The sequence below is a fragment of the Garra rufa genome, chromosome 21 (genome assembly GCF_049309525.1).
Source record: "Garra rufa chromosome 21, GarRuf1.0, whole genome shotgun sequence".
Taxonomy (NCBI): Eukaryota; Metazoa; Chordata; class Actinopteri; order Cypriniformes; family Cyprinidae; genus Garra; species Garra rufa.
This window is the reverse complement of record NC_133381.1, coordinates 23,182,334-23,204,487: the sequence shown is the minus strand read 5'-3', so window position 1 is coordinate 23,204,487 and position 22,154 is coordinate 23,182,334. Positions and strand designations below refer to the sequence as shown.

General features: G+C 36.8%; 1 protein-coding gene across 2 annotated transcripts; it reads right to left on the bottom strand.

Moving 5' to 3' along the window:
- Positions 1-556: 556 nt before the first annotated feature.
- kdm1a (lysine (K)-specific demethylase 1a) lies at positions 557-21,184 on the bottom strand. 2 transcript variants are annotated; one of them, XM_073826971.1, is made up of 21 exons: positions 21,123-21,184; positions 20,017-20,298; positions 19,561-19,738; positions 19,286-19,419; positions 14,970-15,048; positions 14,729-14,821; positions 14,365-14,471; positions 14,188-14,269; positions 13,984-14,078; positions 13,028-13,045; positions 12,222-12,364; positions 12,014-12,104; positions 11,797-11,931; positions 6,317-6,390; positions 6,094-6,205; positions 5,847-5,979; positions 5,566-5,753; positions 3,683-3,797; positions 2,067-2,194; positions 1,681-1,827; positions 557-1,594 (listed from the first exon to the last, which is right to left on the bottom strand). In XM_073826971.1, exons 2-21 carry the CDS (start codon positions 20,275-20,277, stop codon positions 1,406-1,408), a joined length of 2,502 nt encoding a protein of 833 aa, XP_073683072.1. In that variant the 5' UTR covers positions 20,278-20,298; positions 21,123-21,184; the 3' UTR covers positions 557-1,405. The 2 variants fall into 2 exon arrangements, with proteins under 2 accessions (XP_073683072.1, XP_073683073.1); XM_073826972.1 differs by having other exon boundaries at positions 19,573-19,738.
- Positions 21,185-22,154: the final 970 nt, after the last annotated feature.

The window sequence follows — 22,154 nt, the reverse complement described above, 5'->3', positions numbered from 1 at the left end:
GATGTTGGACGATTTTGAAGTTGGAGATGAGCATGAGATTAAGTTTTTTGACCTTCCCTACCTTTTTGAAGATAAAGAACTAACTGCACGTGACCTTTCTAATGTGATTACGTAATGCGTGCATGTGCATTGCAGAATTAGTGCAAGACAAGCATTTGTGGTTAAAAAGTATTCTTTTTTTTTTCTAGAAAATGACCAATCATTTCACTACACAAGACACTTATTCCTCGGCTGGGATCGTGTTGAGCCCTTTAAAGCTGCACTGAAAATCCAGCTTGGACCTTCAAACCACTGGCTTCGATTTAAGTCCACTATATGGAGAAAAATCCTGGAATGTTTTCCTCAAAAACCTTAATTTCTTTGCGACTGTAGAAAGAAAGACGTGAATATGAAAAATATTCATCAAAAGTTTACATTTGAAAAATTGTATAAAAGCATCACAGTGAAACACAAAATATGCATTCTGTATGAACCAGCTATTTAAGAAAAACTTGATATTGATTATAAATAAAAGAAAAAAAAAAACTCCACAAAGAACCATAAAATACCAGAAAGCTGGGGGTATGAAGCAGACTTCATATTTATTTTTACTACCAAAAAACACACAAATATAAAAAAGACTGCAATGACCATAATTAAACAAATAATAAAACTTAAGAAAAACATGAGCTGCTCAAAAAAAAAGATACAAAGCTATAACTGATATTCTATTTTAACAGAAACAGACCTATTAGCAACACTAAAATGTGCATTCCAGCTAATAAGCGATTTTTCCTAGCAAAAACATTCAAGCTACAAAGTGGGGGACATGGCAAAGTCATAACATTTGCTTTTGATATTCTTTTTGTTCTTTTTTTATTATTATTCTGAAAAAATAAAAAGGAATAGGTCGGGTAGGCAGTTGGATTTCAACTAATGCATCCATATTCATCTCCTATCTGGTTTTTACCATTGATATTTTAATGCTCTGCCTTGAAACATCTGATACCGTTACATGTGAATACCAGTCCCTGACACTGTATGTGCCTCAGTGGGGAACAAACCATTCCAGGTCAATTCCTGGGAACATACCTGGGATTCTTCTGGAACCATCCACCAGTCCTTTCAGATGACTGACTTAGAGGAGTTAGCAGGTAAAGCTGCAGCAGCAGAAGGTAAATGAGTGAAGGGTTGCTTTAAATCTCCAGCTCCCAGAGTAGTGAATGATTTCCCTAAAGGCATGTTCTTACACGCAGACAAACTCTCCCATAAACACACACAAACACACATTCCCAGTCTAAGGAGTCACCCGATGTCCTTACTTGACCCGCCCGCTCTTTATCAAGCAAGACATTCTTTCACATTTTCACTGAAAATCCCCAACTCACATTCTCTCGCTTTGCACATCAAGTGTGGGTTTAGATGTTTATTGGATGCTGGGGGACGGCTGTGGGTTTGGATTGGCAGTGGCTTGGCGTGGCATAGTGTACATGGCTCCCAGGAACTGATCAGCGATCCTTCCTGCCTCCCTCAACCCGCTCAGCAAAGCGCCGTGGACCGTAGCGGGATAGTTTCTGATCGTGTGTTCACCAGCGAAGAACAGACGTGGAACAGGCTGCGAAAGGCACACAATCAGTATGACATCTGCTTCTGCTGACATAAGCATCTCGGAGGAAATGAGCAATAAGCTATGACACTCACCTGTGAGGCTCCAGGTATGGCAGGACCAGGTGTGATGGGCTGGGCCATGAGATCATAGTCATTACCAGATGAACCGGCTGCGACGTACGAGTAAGACCCACGAGCCCAAGGGTCAGCACGCCAGCGACTCACCACCGTCTCCTTTGGCTGCCATGACGACAGACACAGAAAACACAGTCAGTTTGTTGTCATTGGAGCAGAGCCAGGCGCTCCATAGCGCGGGAATGAGCCGCAGAGTCTCAGTGTGTGATATATTAGAGAACTGAACTCTTTTCATTAGATTTAGGTTGACGTTTCCTCTCATGACTGTTATTCACACAAGCTTTTTTTTGAACAGTGCGGAACTACAAATTAAGTTAGCTCTAGTTTAGCACATCCGAGCTCACCTGAGGTACAGCGCTGCTTCCAAAGATGCCCTTGAGGATGGCTAGGCAACGGCCAACGATGACATCATCACTGATGTTCTCCATAATGCCTGCGGCTTCTCCTGCCATTAGAGCCAGCAGTATGGGAGCTGAGAAGACACAAAAGGTCAGATTAAAAAAAAACATTTAATTTAGTCTTAGTCATGTGGCAAATGTACTTTTTATTTATCATATTTGGTCAACCTTGTTTTTGTTTAGTCAAGTTTTAGTCAACTAAATCTTATATTAGTCTAGTTCTAGTCAATTAAATCTATCACATTTTAATTATGCTGTAAAATTGTTAAACTGAAAAAAAAAAAAAAGTATCTTGCTCAAATTATTGATATTTGAGAAACGTATTTTTACATTTCAGGTACTGCACTTACACTAATAAACAAAAATCGTTAGAATGTCTCATGTATTTCTTGAGTCACGAAGAAATTACGTTTTTCGAGGAAAACATTCCAGGATTTCTCTCCATATAGTGGACTTCAACAGTGCTCTATGGATTTAAAGCTAAAAGTGGAGTTTCTATGCAGCTTCAAAAGGCTCTAAACGATCCCAGCCGAGGAATAGGGGTCTTAACTGGGAAATATCGGTAATTTTCTTTAAAAAGATCATATTTATACACTTTCTAATCACAAATGCTCATCTTGCGATGCACATGATGTAGGGCAATTTTAAAGTTGGAAGAGAAAATAAGATGGTAGTTTTTCGACATAACCTAACTGTCTTGAACCAGAGCGCACAGAGTACGCATTTACAGAGCTAGACAAGATGAGCAGTTAATGGTTAAAAAGTATATAAATTGTATTTTTTTTTTGTAAAATAACTAATCGTTTCACTAGATAAGACCCTTCTTCCACGGCTGTGATTGTGTAGAGCCATTTGAAGCTGCATTTGTAACCTATAATCCGTTGAGCACCATTGAAGTCCTCAATATGGAGAAAAATCCCGTAATGTATTCCTCAAAAAACTTAATTTCTTTGTGACTGAAAAAAAAAAAAAAAAAGACATTAACATCTTAGATGACATGGGGGTGAGTAAATTGTCAGGACATTTTTATTTTGGAAGTTGAGTAATCCTTTAATTTAGGCTATTCATTATTATAAATTAATATCAAAGGCATTATGAAAACTTGTAAAAATAAACTAAATATTCTAACAGCGAAATTCCTAATAGTAATTCCACATTGCAACGTTACAGTGGTTGGGTAAGTGGCAAGTCATTTTTTTTTTAGCAACCACAATCGCAAACATAGTCGAGATCTCATGACAGAACAAAGACAGGCTGATTTTATTTAAGCCGATCATCTCACACTGAAATCGCTAAACACCAGCTTACTTGTTTGTCAGTGTTTTCAGATCATAATCTGCACTTCCACAATGGAGAGTGTGCGTGTTTTAACAGATAACCTCTGATTTGGGGATTTGAACTCTTGATATTTGGCAACCGCACACATATAAGCTTGTAAAGTAGAGGTATGTAGAGCAGTCCACAATAATAATTTGTCTAACTTTTTTATCCATAACATTAAAATAATAACTTGATAGCCAGATGTTTAATATTGAAGCATCCCTAAACTGAAGGATGATTACCTTTGTAGAGATTCCAGAAGAGAAACAGTTCTCCTCGACTGGCTGTAGTACTTCCCACGTGTCCAAAGAGGTTAACACTGGGGTCCCAGAATACTCTATCAAAACACAACACCACCTAGAACAAAGACAACAAAGTTTAGGGCCGAAAAGGCCTTCTAAAGTGCAGCTAAATGACTTTCTTCGGTGGAACAGAAGATTTGACAAATTTTATTTTTTTCCCCATACAATGAAAGTCAATGACACCAAAACTGTTTGATTACCAACAGTCTTCTAAAATATCTTCAGTGTTCCACAAAATAAAGAAAGTCATACAGGTTTGGAATGACATAAGGGTCATTCCGTGTCAACTCAACCAGAGGTCCCTGGCTCAAATTTTAGATTTTGCTAATTTTTTTTTCTGAAAAAAGACAGACATGTATAGAGATGTCAGTAAATATTTGTCCATGACATTTCATATTTTGGCTTTTATCACTAAACATGCCTATCTTTCCTCAGAAAAAAATATTATCAAACATTTGAGCCAGGGAAGTTTTTGAAATTTGGTTGAACAACTTTCATTTTGGGGTAAACTAACACTTTAATTAAAACTAGGGCTGGACAATAATTCAGTATCAATATATATTGTGATATTTTTTTCAATAATGTTGGTATGATTTTTAAACATTTCTGATGTTTCGATACGCACGTTTCTAAATCAAAAAAAAAAAAAAAAATCTTTATCCTGACTGAAGCACATTTGTTTCAATCTATAAGAATAATCAGCCTATGTTATAGTTTAAAGTCAAAGATATTAATATTAATAAGATGTATCTGAGAGTCTCATGTTTATTAGACAGTGATTTTACATTTCTTGTTTGTATGAAGGTTAATTACAAATAAAACATGAACATTAATTTTCTTCTCGCATTTTGTTTTCTAATATATAATATAGTTTTACAAGAGAAGGTTTCATAGACTTGGCAAATTAAATTTTTAGAAGTGTGTACGTACAGACATCTGTTGTGGGCGTTCTTGGCAGTTTTTCTGAGGCTTTCTTTATTATTGTTCATATCGATATCTTAATTATATCGTATCAACCAAAATTAAGAAATGCATTGTGATATGCATTTTGGCCAGGCCTAATTAAAACCCAATAAAGCACTAGCAGTCCAATGCTGCATCAACAGAATTCAAATGTATTCAAGCCCAGCTACGAGCCTCTATAAATTACACCACCATCATAATGCAAATTTACCACATGCACATATTTTTTGCAGATGCTTACGAAGCAAAACAACTTGCAACGCAGTGCACAATGCCACTAAGAAGAAGCCTAAAGCTACTACAGAGTCATTATTTGTGTCACGAAAATGATACATAATGACAAAAAGAAAAAAAGCAATAAATGATGCTTGTTTTCAAATGTCGATGAAAAAGTGTTTCAGTGAACATTTCTGACATCCTGCGGTGTATGCAGACAGCCGTTTCTGATATAGCAGTATGTGAATGAATCCAGTACCATACTGTGCCCTCTTGTGACAAAAACAGAGAAATGGAGTAGGACAATTGCATAATACTGCAGTATTTTTCTGCTGCAGCTGAACCAGGAGATGAAGTGAGGGGAGAGAGAGGGAGAGGTGCAGAGGAGGAGAATGACGCATCCTGGACACTCAATATGGGGGGGGGGGGGTAAATTCATTCGGGACTCACTGAATACTCACCTATATTTATCATATTAAATATGACTTGACCTAACCAGCCCATCCCCTAAGCTTTACTGTGTATTAGCCAAAATGGATTAGTTAGATATATACACATAAAATGTCCCATGCTGTTACAGGCCAGCATTGTCATGACATCCGCACCCTTCAGTCTGCAAAGGAATAAACAGGAATTATTCACACCTTGTTGAGATTCCCAAAGCCCATTCTCTGGATGGCAGCCGTCTTCCATTCTGGCAGAGGAGGCACAAACTGCACGGCTGGCGGCTGCTGCTTCAGCACTCCCAAAGGAAGAGTGCATAACACGGCGTCACACTTATAAATGAACGTCTGGGTAGTGGAGCGGGTATTGACCGCAATCACCTCGCAACCTGAGACAGGGAGGAAATGATGGTCATAAATGTACGTACACAAACAGGCCAAAAAATAGTCACAAACAGCAGGAGCTGGACTGACTGACTCACCAGATGATGTGTATCGGACCTGTCTCACTGCAGTGTTGAGCTTGATATCTAAACCCTCTGCGAGTGCCACTGGGACACACGAGTATCCATTTCGCACAGTTAGGTGACTACCCGTGAACTCAAAATCATCGTCCTACTCAAACACAAAAGAAAAAGGGACAAGTTGGAGAAGCAAACTTTGATTTCTGTAAAGTTACACCAACACTAAGACATAAAAGGTGCACAAAAACAAGTGGCTGTGCAGTACCTGATCCCAGTGTTTGAGCGAGAGTGTTGAAAGAGGTGTAGCATTGGCAAACTCAAGGTTTGCAAAGTGCCAGTCAAGAATCTGTCGGTCTCTCGAAGATAGATAAACATCACTGTGAAAGAGATCCAGGATGGCATTACTTGGACTTCGTTTGGAATGATAGACAAGTATGTTAATGTGACCTCAGTGGGTTTGATTACTTGCATGGGTTGTATTTGATTACCTGGGTGGGTTGGCCTCCAGCTCTTGCAGTCTCTCCTCTAATTTTACCTGCATCTCTACCAGCTCATCATACTCCTGCAGCAGAAAGAAAAAGAATCACAAATCAGCACACATGTGAAGCGAGCAGGGATGGAAATTAGCACCCGCCACCAGCCAAATGCGGGTGATTTTGTGTTGTGGCAGGTAAACTCGCTTCACCCACCAGCCACCGTGGCAGGTAAATAAAAATAACATACTTCAACCGGACGGCGTGAGGCGGTAATGCACCTTAACGTTGGTTGCAAACTGCCGTTAAAATACACGAAGAAGACGACGAAGGCGGACACTTTTAGCGGAGGCACACCTTCAAAAAAAGTTAAGAGGTCTGTTAAAATATCTTTACAGTCTGCTTTTTAAGAAATATATTTTATTTCGTCCTACAGCGCACATTCTGTCAGATGCAATTCATGGTGCGTCTTTCTCAATATACTGTACAATGCGGCATTCATTCACATCAGATGATAACTCGGCGGCAGAGTTCCACTCACACAGGGGCGTAATTTCCACTGGGGACACGCTTTTCAAAATCCCGTTGGTGTCCACCCAAATGGTTTTGTTAAGTAATCTCTTGTATTTTAGAATGCATGCTCTACGCTGCCCGAGAGTTTCGCGCTATAGTAAAAACGAAACCAAAAGTAAAACGCGCACGCGCATTCAAAAGCAACTTTAATACCCTGCGTTTAGAGAGCGACTCCCCAAAGCGCGCAAATAAGGCTACATAAAATATCTAGCTTGTTATAGTATGTGGGCTATAAGTTGTGTAGTTGTGAAGAAGCTCTGTATCATGATAGAAAAAATCGGTGAAAATGTCAGTATTTTATTGAGACTTGAGATTAAATAAACTGCTCAAGTATAGTAGATCTTGTAGTATTAATTTTCACATGCAGCTACACATTGTTGGTTAAAAACATAAAGTGGCTGGTAAAAACATTTAGTGGCTGGTAGATTTTTAAATCCACCAGCCACACTGGCCGGTGGACAAAAAAGTTCATTTCCATCCCTGGAAGCGAGTATCGAGAGAGCAGGGTGGCAAATGGCTGACACAATGCAGATAATCATGCATTTTAAAGATAGCATATGTGACACCAGACTGGGGGAATTAAATGCACACTTTTTACACAGTTAAAGTGTTTGTTCAGATGAAATGATCTAACAATCTGCTCACCCTCAAGTAGGGCGATTTTTCCGATTTTATTGATTAATTCGAATGTAATGTTTTGCTATGATTTTATTTTTTAGAAATCGAGAATTCACGATTTTGAATAGAAATATTACCAAACGTTAGAATTAGACACTTTGATGATATGCCAATGATAACGATCCGACCGCTTGTTGGTGCACGTGATTAATCGCTCAAGTGTGACGCGCTCATATCGCTAGGCGTCATTCACACAGAATTCACTTTTGTCTTGACAAAGATGCGATGTGGGCAGTAGAATAGGAGAAACATTCAAGAAGATGGGAGTGAACTTCTTTTAACTTGTGCGCCACGTTTTTAGAATGCAACATTCAAATGCGTCCATGTTTACATAGAAGAAAACATTTGAAAAGCAGCACAATCGTATAAACAAACCTGTGAAGAACTACTACCGTATGTGATGTTTCATGTTTGCATCATGGTGACAGGCTGGAAGCTGATGTTCATTGTTTTTTTTTCAGAACATAATGGTTAATAATAGTAATAATGGTTATTAATAGTCTACTGTGGAGTTATACCTTGAATTTGAATGACCCTGACTTTTAAGATTTTTTTTAAGCATTTTCCTTGTCCTATACATATTATATGTTAAGAAATAATACAAGTTTGTACAGTATGTAGTTGTAGTTCATGCATCTTTTCTGCAAAGATATTTACCAAGTGATTTGTTTAACATTTACATAATGTTAAAAAAAAACTTCTTGAAGTTTTGAAGTTTTTTTTTTAGATTCTCCAAAATTTCAAGGACCAATGGGAACCCTGAGAAGCGAAAACAAAACACCAGTCACCAATTAGAAGTACAAAACAAAGATTTGTAAATAAAAATGTTGGATGATTTCAATACAAGCTAAGAGGAGAGGTTTTCCTTTGCTGTAAACAAAATGCTGTTTTTGCGAGACTAGCATATTCTCATTCGAGCTTATGCTATGCCTATGTCATTCAAAGGAACACCACTCTCTTGTGAATACATGTACGACAATTAGCAGAAACTAAAGATTATGGTTTGTAAAGTTTTAATTATCAGAAGGCCTTTATTAACCCCCCGGAGCTGGAGTACTTTTTATGATGGATGGATACACACTGTAAAAAGGTTAACTTAAAAACCTAAGTTCAGCAGCTGCCTTAAAATTTTAAGTTAAATCAGCTTAAGACTACAAGTCATTTTAACTTATTACAATGAAAATGAGTTGATTTAACCTATGAGTTGAAATAACTTAAGTTGATTTACCTTAAAATTTTAAGGCAGCTGCTAAACTTAGGTTATTAAGTTGAAACTGGTGAAAACTTTTTACAGTGCACATTATTGGACTTCAAAATCTCAACACCCATTCACCTCCATTATAAAGCTTGGAAGAGCCAGGACATTTTTTAATACAACTCCAATTGTATTCATCTGAAAGAAGAAAGTGAACATGGAACACTTTAAAATACGGCCTTCCTCTCTCTCAATCACCTGAGTGTGAGTTTTTCGGATGTGTACACTCTTTACTGAACGGCTGAGGGCAGCAGCAGTGGTTTCATCCCAGAGGGCAGAGTCATCCCTCTCTGAGCAGGCCAGCCGTTCACCCATCTAACCAGCATAGGACTATTTAAAGAAAACCCTCCCTCTAAACCACATCACAAAATTCTGAAATATCATGCTATAGTTTCTCTGTGCGTCAGACTGTTACAGTCTGCAAGAACATGTTTTTAGTTGCATGAAATCAACCACCACACTGGATAATATTACTCTCCACACAAGGTAAAAGCACTTTCATTAGCATGTGCTTACAGGTATAAATGAACATTTCTGTTACTCCCACAACTTTTTACAGGCATATACACTACTGTTTTGTTAAGAAATCAATACTTTTATTTAGCAATGATGTATTAAACAAAAGAGGCAGTAAAAACATTTATAGTTACAATAAACATCCATTTCTAAGTAATGCCGTTCCTTTAAACTTTAAATATTAAGAACTGTTGGTAGCACTTTATTTTATAGTCCTGTTCCTTGTGTACATACTATATACTAATTATAGTAATTATAATGACTAGGTAATAACCAGATACTAACCCTGAACCTACCCCATATAGTTACCTTATATTATCAGAACTTTCTTAGGTAGGTACACAGTAAGTACACGTTAGTACATGTACTGTAAAATAAAGTGCAACTGAAATGTTTCAGCACCAAATCAGCATATTAGAATGATTTCTAAAAGATCATGGGACACTGAAGACTGCAGTAATAGCTGTTGAAAATTTAGCTTTGCCATCACAAGAATAAATTACATCTCAAAATGATTCAAATTCAAAAGTTATTTTAAATTGTAATAATATTTCACAATATTACTGTGTTTTTGATCAAATATGTGCAGACCTACAAAAACATTTAAAAAATTTAACAACCACAAACTTTTAAACAGTAATGCATATCATGGAAAACAATTTTTTTGGCCTCTTTGAAGACTAATAATACGTATATTGATTTGTAAAGAGCATTTCCTTCTGAATTCTTTTTAATTGAGTATATATGAAAATATGAATAAAACCGTTTTAATTTTTGCATATCTGAAAGGTCTAGTCGAGGGTCATGCACTCAAAGTATCTTATGAATCTAAAATGAAGTCAAACCCCAGTGCGAGCAACCAGGCATCAAAATTCATGTTTTAACCGTAAATGGTTTGAATGCCTCTAATGGGCTACAATTGAGAGTGATTATGTGAATTAACATGCTAAAAATCTCACCAGTGACGACCGTTTAAGTTAGGAATTCAACTTTCTGCTCTGTGGGTACTAAAGAGAGTACGACAGTGTTAGACTGCGGTTTGGAAAATGTACTAAAACAACCCAACTGAAACAGCAGGCTGAAATGGTATTATGCTCCATTACCAAGCGCAGAGGTGTTTGGCATTGCTGGAAATCACTGCTGTGCAGTAAAAAGATATTAAGATTGAGCATGACGGATCCAGAGGTGTCGGTAGTGGCTACCAGAGGAGATGTTGTTAAAGATGCTTGGCTGCTGAATATGTGATTAGCATTGCTGCAAGGTAAAGCTGTCAGTTTCTAGGACACCGATTGAGTTTTAGGGCTTAGTTTGGTTAGACTTCAGCTTTAAAGAACATAAATGTACTCACCCCCTTGTCATCCAAGATGTTCAAGTCTTTCTTTCTTCAGTCGTAAAGAAATTATGTTTTTTGAGGAAAACATTTTAGGATTTTTCTCTATATAGTGGACTTCTATGGTGCTCTGAGTTTGAACTTCCAAAATGCAGTTTAAATCCGGCTTCAAACGATCCCAAATGCGGTTGTAAATGATCCCAGCAGAGGAAGAAGGGTCCTATCTAGTTCAAATTACAATTTGTATATTTTTTAACCTCAAACGCTCGTCTTGTCTTGCTGTCTGAACTCAGTTCTTTTTCCGGTTCAAGACAGTTAGAGTATGTCCAAAAACTCCCATCTCATTTTCTTCCTTAACTTCTACGTATCTACATTGCTGTTTGACCTTTTTTGTTAAGGGTGTTTGATCTTCTTTGCATGTTCACTTTGCAAACACTGGGTCGGTACTTCTGCAGCGATGTAGGATGATTTTGAAAGGATTTTTCAAGTTGAGGGAGATAATAAGATGGGAGTTTTTCGACCCACTCTAACTGTTTTGAACCAGAGATGCACAGACTACTCATGCACATCGCAGAGAGAAACAAGACAAGCATTTGAGGTTAAAAAGTATATGAATTGTAATTTAAAAAAAATAATAATAATAAATAAAAATAACCAATAGTTTCGCTAGGTAAGACCCTTTTTCCTTAACTGGGATCATTTACAGCCACATTTTGAATCGTTTGAAGCTGCATTTAAACTGCATTTTGGAAGTTCAAACTCTGGGCACCATAGAAGGCCACCATATGGAGAAAAATCCTGAAATGTTTTCCTTAAACTATTTTTTTACGACTGAAGAAAGAAAGACATGAACATCTTGGATGACAAGGGAGTGAGTACATTATCTGTAAATATTCATTCTGGAAGTGAACTTCTCCTTTAACTGACAAAAGAAATAGGCTGAAAGGGACAGAAATACATGTTTACTAGTTGTTTGGCCACTGAAATGGAATTAGATAATTAACCAAGCCAGAATCTTTTGCAACAAACTGAACTCGTCATTGGCGTGGTTTCCTCTCAGAGTTTCTATATGTGTAAGCGTGTATGGTCAGTGGCGGATAAGGTCATGTGGATTCGGTCAATGTGGGGAGTTTGGTCTACTACCTTGCAGAGTGCTGTGAGGTCTCTGTGCTTGCTCTTCACCAGGAACTCAGCTGTGATGTCTCTGGGTGGCTTCACCTCACCGGCCTCTTTATACTGCTGATGCAGCTCTTTCACTTTCTCCTTAGTAGCCACCATCTGAACAAGAGCAGGCACAGTTTAATTAATGTGTGTGTGATGAGTAAGCTTTAAATGAGGGAAGTGTACATGCATGTATTACCTTATTCAGAAGGTCTCTAAGCTCCTCTTGAGTCTTGACAATCTTCTTCCAGTGTTCAATCTGTTCATCCTTTACATGTTTCTCCTGCAACCTGAACAGAGATCAACAATGTCTATTATGTTTATGACAAGAATTCCTTATATTCTGAGGCTTGAATTTTAATGCTCAGAAACAAAATAAAAAGCAAATAAACTAAGAGCTCACTCACTGTATGACAACTTCCAGTGCTTGTCCCAGAGACACAGGTTTGTTGTTAAGAAAGTTGAAGTCGAGCTGGTGGCTGAGGTATGACGTCGCCTCTAACAGGCGATTGAACTCTTGCTCTACCATCTCATCCTTCTCTTTAGGGACCTTCAGCAGGGTTACAACCATTAAATGAGCACCAATCAAACACAAAACACTTGATATGTATTATATATGTGACCCTGGACCACAAAAACACATTGTATGGGCCAAAATGATCAATTGTTCTTTTACGCCAAAAATCATTAGGATAATAATGTTCCATGAACATATTTTGTACATTTCCTACGGTAAATATATTAAAACTTTTTGATTTTTGATTAGTAATATGCATTGCTAAGAACTTCATTTGGGCAACTTCAAAGATGAATATCTTAATATTTTGATATTTGTATCAAATTAGTTGCATCTCAATACAACCAAATATTGCCCTAAATAAATAAAAGATTATTTATTCAGATGACGTTTTTCCTGAGGCATTACTCTGAGCTTAACCCACACACAGAGTTTAACCGACACACTTTCAATCACTAAACAATGCAGATAATTATCTTGATGCATTTAAAGGATCAGAGTGCATTATAAAAGCAGGATGTCTGCCACTTCACAGGTGTTCATTCCCATCAAGTTATACTTAACGGTGTTCATAAATCATAAACCTGTATTGAATATGCCGTTATCACTGGGTGTTGTTTCTAAATGTGTAATTAAATCCATTAAAACAGTTCTTCTGATTACATCTGTTGTATGATATTATAAACAAATACTTACACTTGTGCAGCGCTCTCCCTGTATAACCAGGGCAATCCATCAGTTTACGAAATGAAAATGGAGTGAAAGCGAGTGAGAGGTAAAAAACAAAAGGGAAGGATGGGATGTGAAAAGAGAAGATGTTTGGAGGTTAAGAGGGGGCAGAGAATAAGAGAGAGGGGGAAAAAAAACGTTAGATTGTTCTTTTCTCTAATTAGAGTCTGGGTGCTTGACTTAAAACACAGTTAAGATGCCAATCAGAAGTGAATGGGAGGAGCACTGACTTTTCATATTTCATAACTAATCCGAAAAACAACTGCACTATACCACTGTAAACACAGGCCTTAGGGATGCCATACACATCTACTAACATCATGAAGATTAAACTATGACAGATTTTACATTATATACCCATTTTATCAAATTACTTAGATTTCTACATATGTCAGACTATTAGCATATACACCACCAGTCAAGTTTTTGGACAGTAAGATTTTTCTCTTTTGCTTACCAAGCCTGCATTTATTTGATCTGTTTGAAGTACAGAAAAGCTGTAAAATTGTGAAATATTTTTATTCTTTAAAATAACTGTTTTCGGTTTAATTATATTTTAAAATCAACTGAAATTTTAGCATCATAACTCCAGTCACATGATCCTTTAGAAATCATTCTAAAGACGCATGTGACACTGAAGACTAAAGTAATGATGCTGAAAATTTAGCTTTGATCACAAGAAAAAATATATATTTTAAAATATATTTACATAGAAAGCAGTTATTTTAAATAGTAAAAATATTTCACAATATTACTGCTTTTGCTGTATTTTGGATCAAATAAACGCAGGCTTGGTGAGCAGAAGAAACTTCTTTAGAAAACATTAAAAATCTTATTGTCCAAAATTTGACTGGCAGTGTATGTACTATTAATATATGAACCCTAATATAACACGTGTCTATTTATGTTTCAAAAGCACTCACAGCTTGTCCATTGGCCTCATAGAGTGGACATTTCTGTTTGATCTTGGCCAGTTCCATGTTGACCTGTTTGCTGATTACAGCCATAGGGTTTCCACCTAAAAGGGATGTACATTTCCATTTCAAACTGGTGCAAAACCCGTGATTTTTTTCCATGGTCAACAGTGCCACCACCTGGAGAGAAGAGTATTTAAAAAGAATATTTACCTAGTCCAGTCACCACCATGGCCCCCAGATCAGCTACATAGTTCCCTTTCCTGAAGGTGGCCACTCGCCCTCCAACACGATCCTAACAAGAACAATCAAGGTTTACAAAACAAAAAACATGTCTCAGCTCTCAGTGTTTAAAACGCTGTAGAGCGTTTCAAAGCAGCATGTACTTACTCTTGCTTCCAAAACAGTTACATCCATCCCAAAACTCTGCAGTTGTCTTGCTGCTGCCAGCCCTGACACCCCACCTCCAATCACTATGACTTTTCCAGTTTTCTTTGCTAAAAGAACATAAGAGAGTGTAATTAGAACAACGCTGGACAACAGTGTGCCTTCTGTGTTGTGGTTTGTAGCCCTGTCTGTCTTTGCATTAGTACCAACTGTCTGTGTAAATGCCTGCTGCAAACAAGCTGTCATTGTTCTCTACTCCAGACAAATTAAACATAATTGTGGAAAAAGCTTTGCACTGTTGTCATTCTGTTCGTATGGACATTAATATCTCTAGATATGCTCTGTGGTAGCATCAAATCTCAATTACTTGGCAGAGGCTTTACTCTCTTGTATATGCCGAAGTTGATGAACCCGTGTCTCTCCAGGTAGCTGTGTATCCGGTGCACCAGGACAGCATCACCTGCAGAAAAGAACCACAGACAAATTAAAAACATGTGAATATTTAAACAAATACAACTAAGTCTATACATTCTGTAAAGTGTAATAACATCAACATCCTCAGAGAAAGGATTTTAGAATCAGAGCAATGTCAGATGAAACAGACTCACTGTTGTATGGAGCTTCTAGCTGCTGCACAGTGCCCTCAAAGGTCAGCTGGACTTTGGGGTTGTCCAACCATAGCTGAAGCTGAAAATTTGAGAAAAGATATTTTCACGACTAACTGTAAACACATGATTCTTTTTGACTCTGAAACTATTCTGTTGTATCAACTTTCAATTCAATCTACACTATCATTTAAAAGATTGGGGTGAGTAGGACTTCTTAATGTTTCTGAAAAAAGTGTTTTATGCTCAACAAGGCTGCTTCCATTTGTTTGATGAAAAATACAGTAAAAACAGACCTGTTGAACCTTTCCTTGTTTTCTCCAAGCCTGTATAATCTACTCTTATGTAAAACTCTTCCTGCTAAATTTCTTTCATTTATGTTAGCCTATTTTACCCCTTTTTCTTTTCTTTCTGTTTTGTATTGTACTATTTTGTTTATTTATTTTGTTCAGTATGCACTTATAAAAACTTAATATATAATATACAATAATGTCATTTGTTAACATTAATGTATTAACTAACATGAATGAATAATGAACACTACATTTATTACTAGGGATGCACCGAAATGAAAATTCTTGGCCGAAACCGAAAACCGAAAAAGAGGAAACCAAGGCTGAAAACCGAAAACTGAAAGAATTATGCCAATTATTAGTACCATTGCATTTATGGCTATGACAGTGTACTAATCTTACTAAAATCAAGGCATTGCAATTGCATAAATTAATATTTAAGTTTCAAAGAATAAATCAGTTATATTAATTTAGACAATTATTATCAATCAAGTATTATATTACTTAAATAACATATACATATTTTACTGCCTTTGTTTAAATTGTTAAATTTTTTATAACACATTATCTTATGGATCCATCAGTTCACATTTACAAGTCTACGCGTTTCTCTTCCAGCAGGAGGTGCTGTCAGAATGGTTCACAAAGCAGCGCAGCAAATGACTTCGAAATGTGCAGCGCTCATATTTATTCAATGGATAGCCTTTTGAAGTTTCATCGAAATTCTTGTCTTTCAGTCCCCACATTTAAGACCACCTGAAATCATAATTAAGACTTTCTTAACCCCTAATAACAATGCAGTCACCAATGAAAATTAAGAGCTTTATTTAAGTCTTTCAAAAAACAACCCTTACACAAAATACTTTTCTTTTTATTTTTTTCCCACCATGTTCGGGGCACAAGAAAAAATATTAGGAGACTCAATTAATATCAGCATATGAAGTATAATCGTCTCTCAATGTCTGAGAGAAAGCACGTCAGATGCTGAAAGCACTGTCAGTTTTTACTTCCACTTTAACATATTGCACAGTTCTCACGTTGCTTGTGTGATATCCATTGGCTCACCTCCATGGTTTAAAACATAAATATTTAAAGGTCCCATATTGTCAAAATCGAAATTTCCTGGCTTTTTTCATGATAACTGAGGTCTAGGGGCTATGTAACCACCATATGAGTTTCAAAACAGTCAATCCACAGTAAACCGCACACAGCCTGCTTAAAGTAGCTGTTCATTTTCACGAGCCACTGTGACTTCCAAAAAAGATGTGACGTCCGATCTACTCAGTCACTGCCTTCAGTCACCACCCCGAACACCAACCACTGTCCCACCCTCCTTTTGTCAAACCCAGACAATATTGTGTCCATAACATTGCTAAGCAACAACAACACGAAAACAAGTCGAGAAAACCCTGTTCAGTCGATAGATGTCGAAACTACATCAATGCACAGGCTTCAGAACAACGTGAATATAAGAGACCACTGGCACGTCAACTTCAGCCTCTTTCACACAGCGATTCCGGTAAATACACGGATAATGTGTCCCATGATTTGTTCCGGAGTTGTTTGATTTGGTTCATTCACAGTTGTTTTCCGGAATCTGTGCGTGCTTTACACACAACCCATAAAGACATGTGACGTTTGGATGTGAGATGTAATGCGATGCGTACGTTTCACTAAACTGAAACTAACCTGAACAAACTGTGCTTCAGCGCTGATAGTGAGGAGCTGGCTCTGCCTGATCGCTGCTTCATTCCACTTTGCACGTATTTTTTCGTCGTGAAGAGTCGCATGATAACGTGCATCATCACTACAACACTGCCTTTATGGTTCTGGCTTTTGTTCACACAGCGCTCGTTCCCGTAATTTTCCAGAATCAGCGCGCATTGTGAAAGAGGCTTTACTAAAGCAACAGTTATGTAGCTTACTGCATTCAGTGTTTGAAAAAGAAAAAACATTAATGATCATTCTGAAATATCCTGTTGAGTATCAGCAGGCTAGGCTCTCTCTATGGCTCAGGGCTCGGCTAAAGCATACATGACCGTAGTTACCTGTGGTTGGCCTGGTTGTGCGTCACTCAGAAAACAACAGGCCAATCAGAAGAGAGACTCATGAATATTAATTAGATGGGCCAAAATCGACCTGTTTTTGACAGAGCTCCTAAAAAAGGAGCTGTAAAAATATATTGAGATGGATTTTGGCACTTATACCGCAAATATATATTCTTAACCTCCAGAAATGTGTACAATATGGGACCTTTAAAAATACAGTATATAGAAAAGACATATCTTAAAAATATTGCGACGTAACACCAACGTAAAGCCATTGTTTTTCTCTCACTGAAAGCTACATCTGTCTCGATCTCTGCTCTCATCACTGCACACACGACTGCAGACACAACCCCTCTTGAAATTTCGGCATTACAAGTTTTGCAAATCGCTATCCGTGGGTCTTTCTCAGATATACTGAAATACATCCACACCCCAGACGTGTTGCTTCAGACAAGCACGTGCAGGCCGCGGTTTCTGTTTGCGTCAACATACTGTTTCAGCCGTGTTGTTTCGGTGATAAAAATCTTTCGGCCGAAAACCGAAAATGCAATTTTGGGCCATTTTCGGCCGAAAATTTTCGGTGGCCGAATATTTGGTGCATCCCTATTTATTACACAATTTATCAATCTTCGTTAATGTTAGTTAATAAAAATACAGTGTTCATTGTTTGTTCATGTTAGTTCACAGTTCATTAGATAATGTTAACAAACACAACTTGTGATTTTTAATATTTAATTAGTAAATGATGAAATTAACCTGAACTAAGATTAATAAATGCTGTAGAAGTATTGTTCATTCTTAGTTCATGTTAACTAATAAACCTTATTGTAAAGTGTTTCCAATATAATATATTAAAAAAGGACATTTTGTGAAATAGTATTACAATTTAAAAGAACTGCTTTCTATTTTAATATCTTAAAAAAGACCTGAACCACAAAAACTTACCAGTCATAAGTAGCACAGCTATATTTGTAGCATTGGCAACAATACATTGTATGGGTCAAAATTGTCAAATTTTCTTTTATGCCAAAAATCATTAGGATATTAAGTAAAGATCATGTTCCATGAAGATATTTTGTAAATTTCCCACCATAAATATATCAAAACCTAATTTTTGATTAGTAATATGCATTGCTGGAAACTTCATGTGAACAACTTTTCTCAATATATATATATATATATATTTTTTTTTTAGATTTCAGATTTTCAAATAGTTGTATTTAAGCCAAATATTGTCATGTCCTAACAAACCATACATCAATGGAACGCTAAAAAATGGAAATAAATCTCAATTTTAGAACATTTACTGCTATGACTGTTTTTTTGGTCCAGGGTTTTTAGCGGTCTTCAGTGTCACATGATCACTCAGAAACCATTATAACATGCTGATTTATTGCTCAAGGAACATTATCAATATTCAAAACTGTTGTGATGCTTAATATTTTGTGAAAAACAAGGTCCATGATACTTTCTTTTACTATCTTTGATTAATTAAAATTTCAAAAGAACAGCAATTGTTTAAAAACTTGTTTAAGATTATAAATCGTCACCTTAGAATTATTAGGTTCTATCTGACATTTTTGTCAAAACTGAGATATTCACATATTCTTATTCTGAGACAACTTATTTACATAATGGGATGTTTCTTTTGTAAGCTGTGTACATTTTGGGCCTTTTTATATAAAACAAAAATAGTTCTATCTACAGACATCTATGGAACGCAAAAACTTTGAAGCTCAATATCTCAAAAGTGGTCAGAATGCAGACAGAACCTTATAATTCTAAGGTGACAAAATGTCTTTACTGCTATTTTCTAATCATAAAACATACTGAGCTCAAACTTTAGAACAGTGTATTACCAGCCAATAAACCTTCTAGATGAGTTTCTGCTATAATAGCAATTTGCCTATTTGGTTCCTGCTTTAAAAACTAAATTCAAATGCTTTAAATATCACAGTGATGTGTGATGTGAACTCACCGTTCGGTTCCGGATGTACAAGAACACTTTCTGTGTATGCTGTGGTCCACCGATAATGTCAGGGAAGCATGCAGCTTCCTGAGACGTCATACGGTCATGTGGTAGACGGCTCTGGAAGGCAGCCCCCTCTACACCTGAAAAGTCACAACATTCATTAACCCACAGCTATTAGTACCATTGTTTTCTCTAGTTTATTTTAAAAACATTTTAAATGCGTCAAAATTATATGTTTTTCAAAATTGTGTGAAAGGTGCAAAATTGTAAATGAATCCAACCTCTGTCCATACCTGATGGTTCCTCAGGTTCGCTGTCATTCTCCTCCTCTATTGGTGGGGCTGGTGGAGGAATCACTTGCTTCCTTTCTTTCTCCGCTTTAGCGTTCCTCTCTTCCTCCGAATAATACTCATCCTCCGATAGATTAGCGAGACTTTCGTCCATCTCCCTGTACTCCACCTGCAGCAGGAGGCACAATAAAAGCTACATTAAAACCTAGCTCTGCTTCACCTAGGTGAAACATGACAATTATTTTCTACTTTGACAAAACATCAACTTTTATCAGATAACTTTTTATGAAAAATTATTGGTTTAAAGTTTGAGAGCAATAAAAAGTAGCATATCATTCAGTGCCAATAAATTGTTTCACGTCACTCAATTATACTTTCGTCTAAAAATAAAGCCCTGGCTCAATTTGTCCTGTTCACAGAACAGGAACAGCTAATAGAGATGTTTACCTTTGCTCGCTTGCGCCGACTGGTCCTGCGTCCCTCTTGATCTTGATCAATCCCTCCTGGTCCAGGAGGGTGCGAGAGAGGAGGTCCACCTGGTTCTCCACTTGGAGAGGCTCTCTCTTTCTTTTTCACATCTGCTAAAACCGGGCCAGAAGGACCGGCCGGACCAGCCTGAGGAGCAGAGAGGGTTTCTGGAGCACGGTCTCCGCCGTTACCCCCAGAGGAAGAGGAGGAACCTGGGTCTGACTTCTTACTGGACAGCATTACAGATGAAAGAAGCCTCTCCTGAAATGAGATAACAAGAGCTGAATGTGGGTGTGCAAACAAAAGGTGAAAAGAACATATGAACGGAGACAATACAACATGCTGTTTATTTATACATGAATGTACTGTTTTCTATCTCAGAGCACATTCTCAAATCAACATGAGGTTTGCAGAAGTTTATTGTTGCACTTGTGCACCTGCTCTGAACAAACAGGCACTGTTGGAGAGACACAAGCTGTTATTAGGGGAGATTAGAGATGAGGTTAAGTCTTAAATGTATATTGATTTTCATTGTAAAGCTTGTAAACTTTGTATTTGAACATAATTTTCTTTTTTAGTAGACCGTAAACATACCGTTATCAAAATATGATCAAAATTCGGCTGTAATGAACCTAATTAAAGCTGTATTTGAAACTGACTCTTTTAATCAGACACCAACGCAATAGATAACCAGCCTGAAAATAATGTACAAGTTTAACGTTATATGTGTTAATAGACATAGCAGATAACGTTAAACGCTACACTGTACGTTACATATTTAAGATCACAACAACAAATCCCAACTCTAAATGTGGGGTAACCCGTTTAAGTTTGTATTTTATTAAACGTTCATTTTTTTAAACTATAAACTATAATAAGAAAATAACTGGTGCGTTCATGCACGGTTAGCTAATATGCTATCGCTAGCAACACGAGCTGCTCTCTTTGCTTAGCAAACGCCAGTAAACATAAATTCTTCTTTACTGTTTATTCATTATAATAATGGCATAAGATATTACACATTTAATGCGTTAGTCTCATTTACCGTCTCGCGATCTGTTTATAAAAATATTACTCATATTTACCTCCTCGCGGCTATGCGGAGTCTAGCACAAAGAAACAGACGCCTGTCCCTACCGGAATCCCACAACCAATCCGAGTAGACGACGAGGCACAGAAGGCGGGATCTAAATTGCCCAGTGTTGTAATTGGGTAAAAGAGCAATCAATCAAATGTTTCAGAACGTCAGGTTCATTTATGCAAATTTGGCATGCAACGTTCACCTGTATGCAAAATTCATGTCTTAAATAATTGACATAAAAGGTCCCTTGCTTTAAATTGATTCAACTAATTTAGGGGCCCACTAAACAATACATGTGACCCTGGACCACAAAAACAGTCATAAGGGTATTTTTTTTAAAGCTTTTCACTGATGTATAGTTTGTTAGAATATGAGAATAGTTGGGTGAGATATAACTATTCGAAAATCTAGAAATTTGAGGGTGCAAAAAAAGCAAAATAGCCTACTGAGAATATCTTCATGGAACCTGATCTGTACTTAATATCCTAATGATTTTTGGCATAAAAGAAAAATCAATCATTTTGACCCATACAATGTATTTTTGGCTATTGCAAGACTGGTTTTGTGGTCCAAAAGTTTTAGTTTTTTCTTTTTTTACTACAAAGTTATCTGAGTGAATATGAGATAAAATAACAAGGTTTACAGCTTAAAAACAATATATTTATACACTACCAGACAAAAGAAGTCTCTTTTGCTCACAAAGCCTGCATTTATTTGATCCAAAGTACAGCAAAGACCGTGCAATTTTGAAATCTGTTTACTATTTAAAATAACTGTTTTCAATTTGAATATATTTTAAAATGCAATTTATTCCTGTATTTTCAAAGCTGAATTTTAGCATCAATATTCCAGTCACGTGATCCTTCAGAAATCATTCTAATATTCTCATCTTCTGCTCAAAAAAAAAAAAAAAATAAAATAAAATAAAATAAAATAATATAATATATATGTTTCTTTTGATTTAAGAAGAACAGCATTATCTGAAATAGAAATCTTTGTAAGATTATAAATGTCCTTATCATGTTTAAATTTAAAG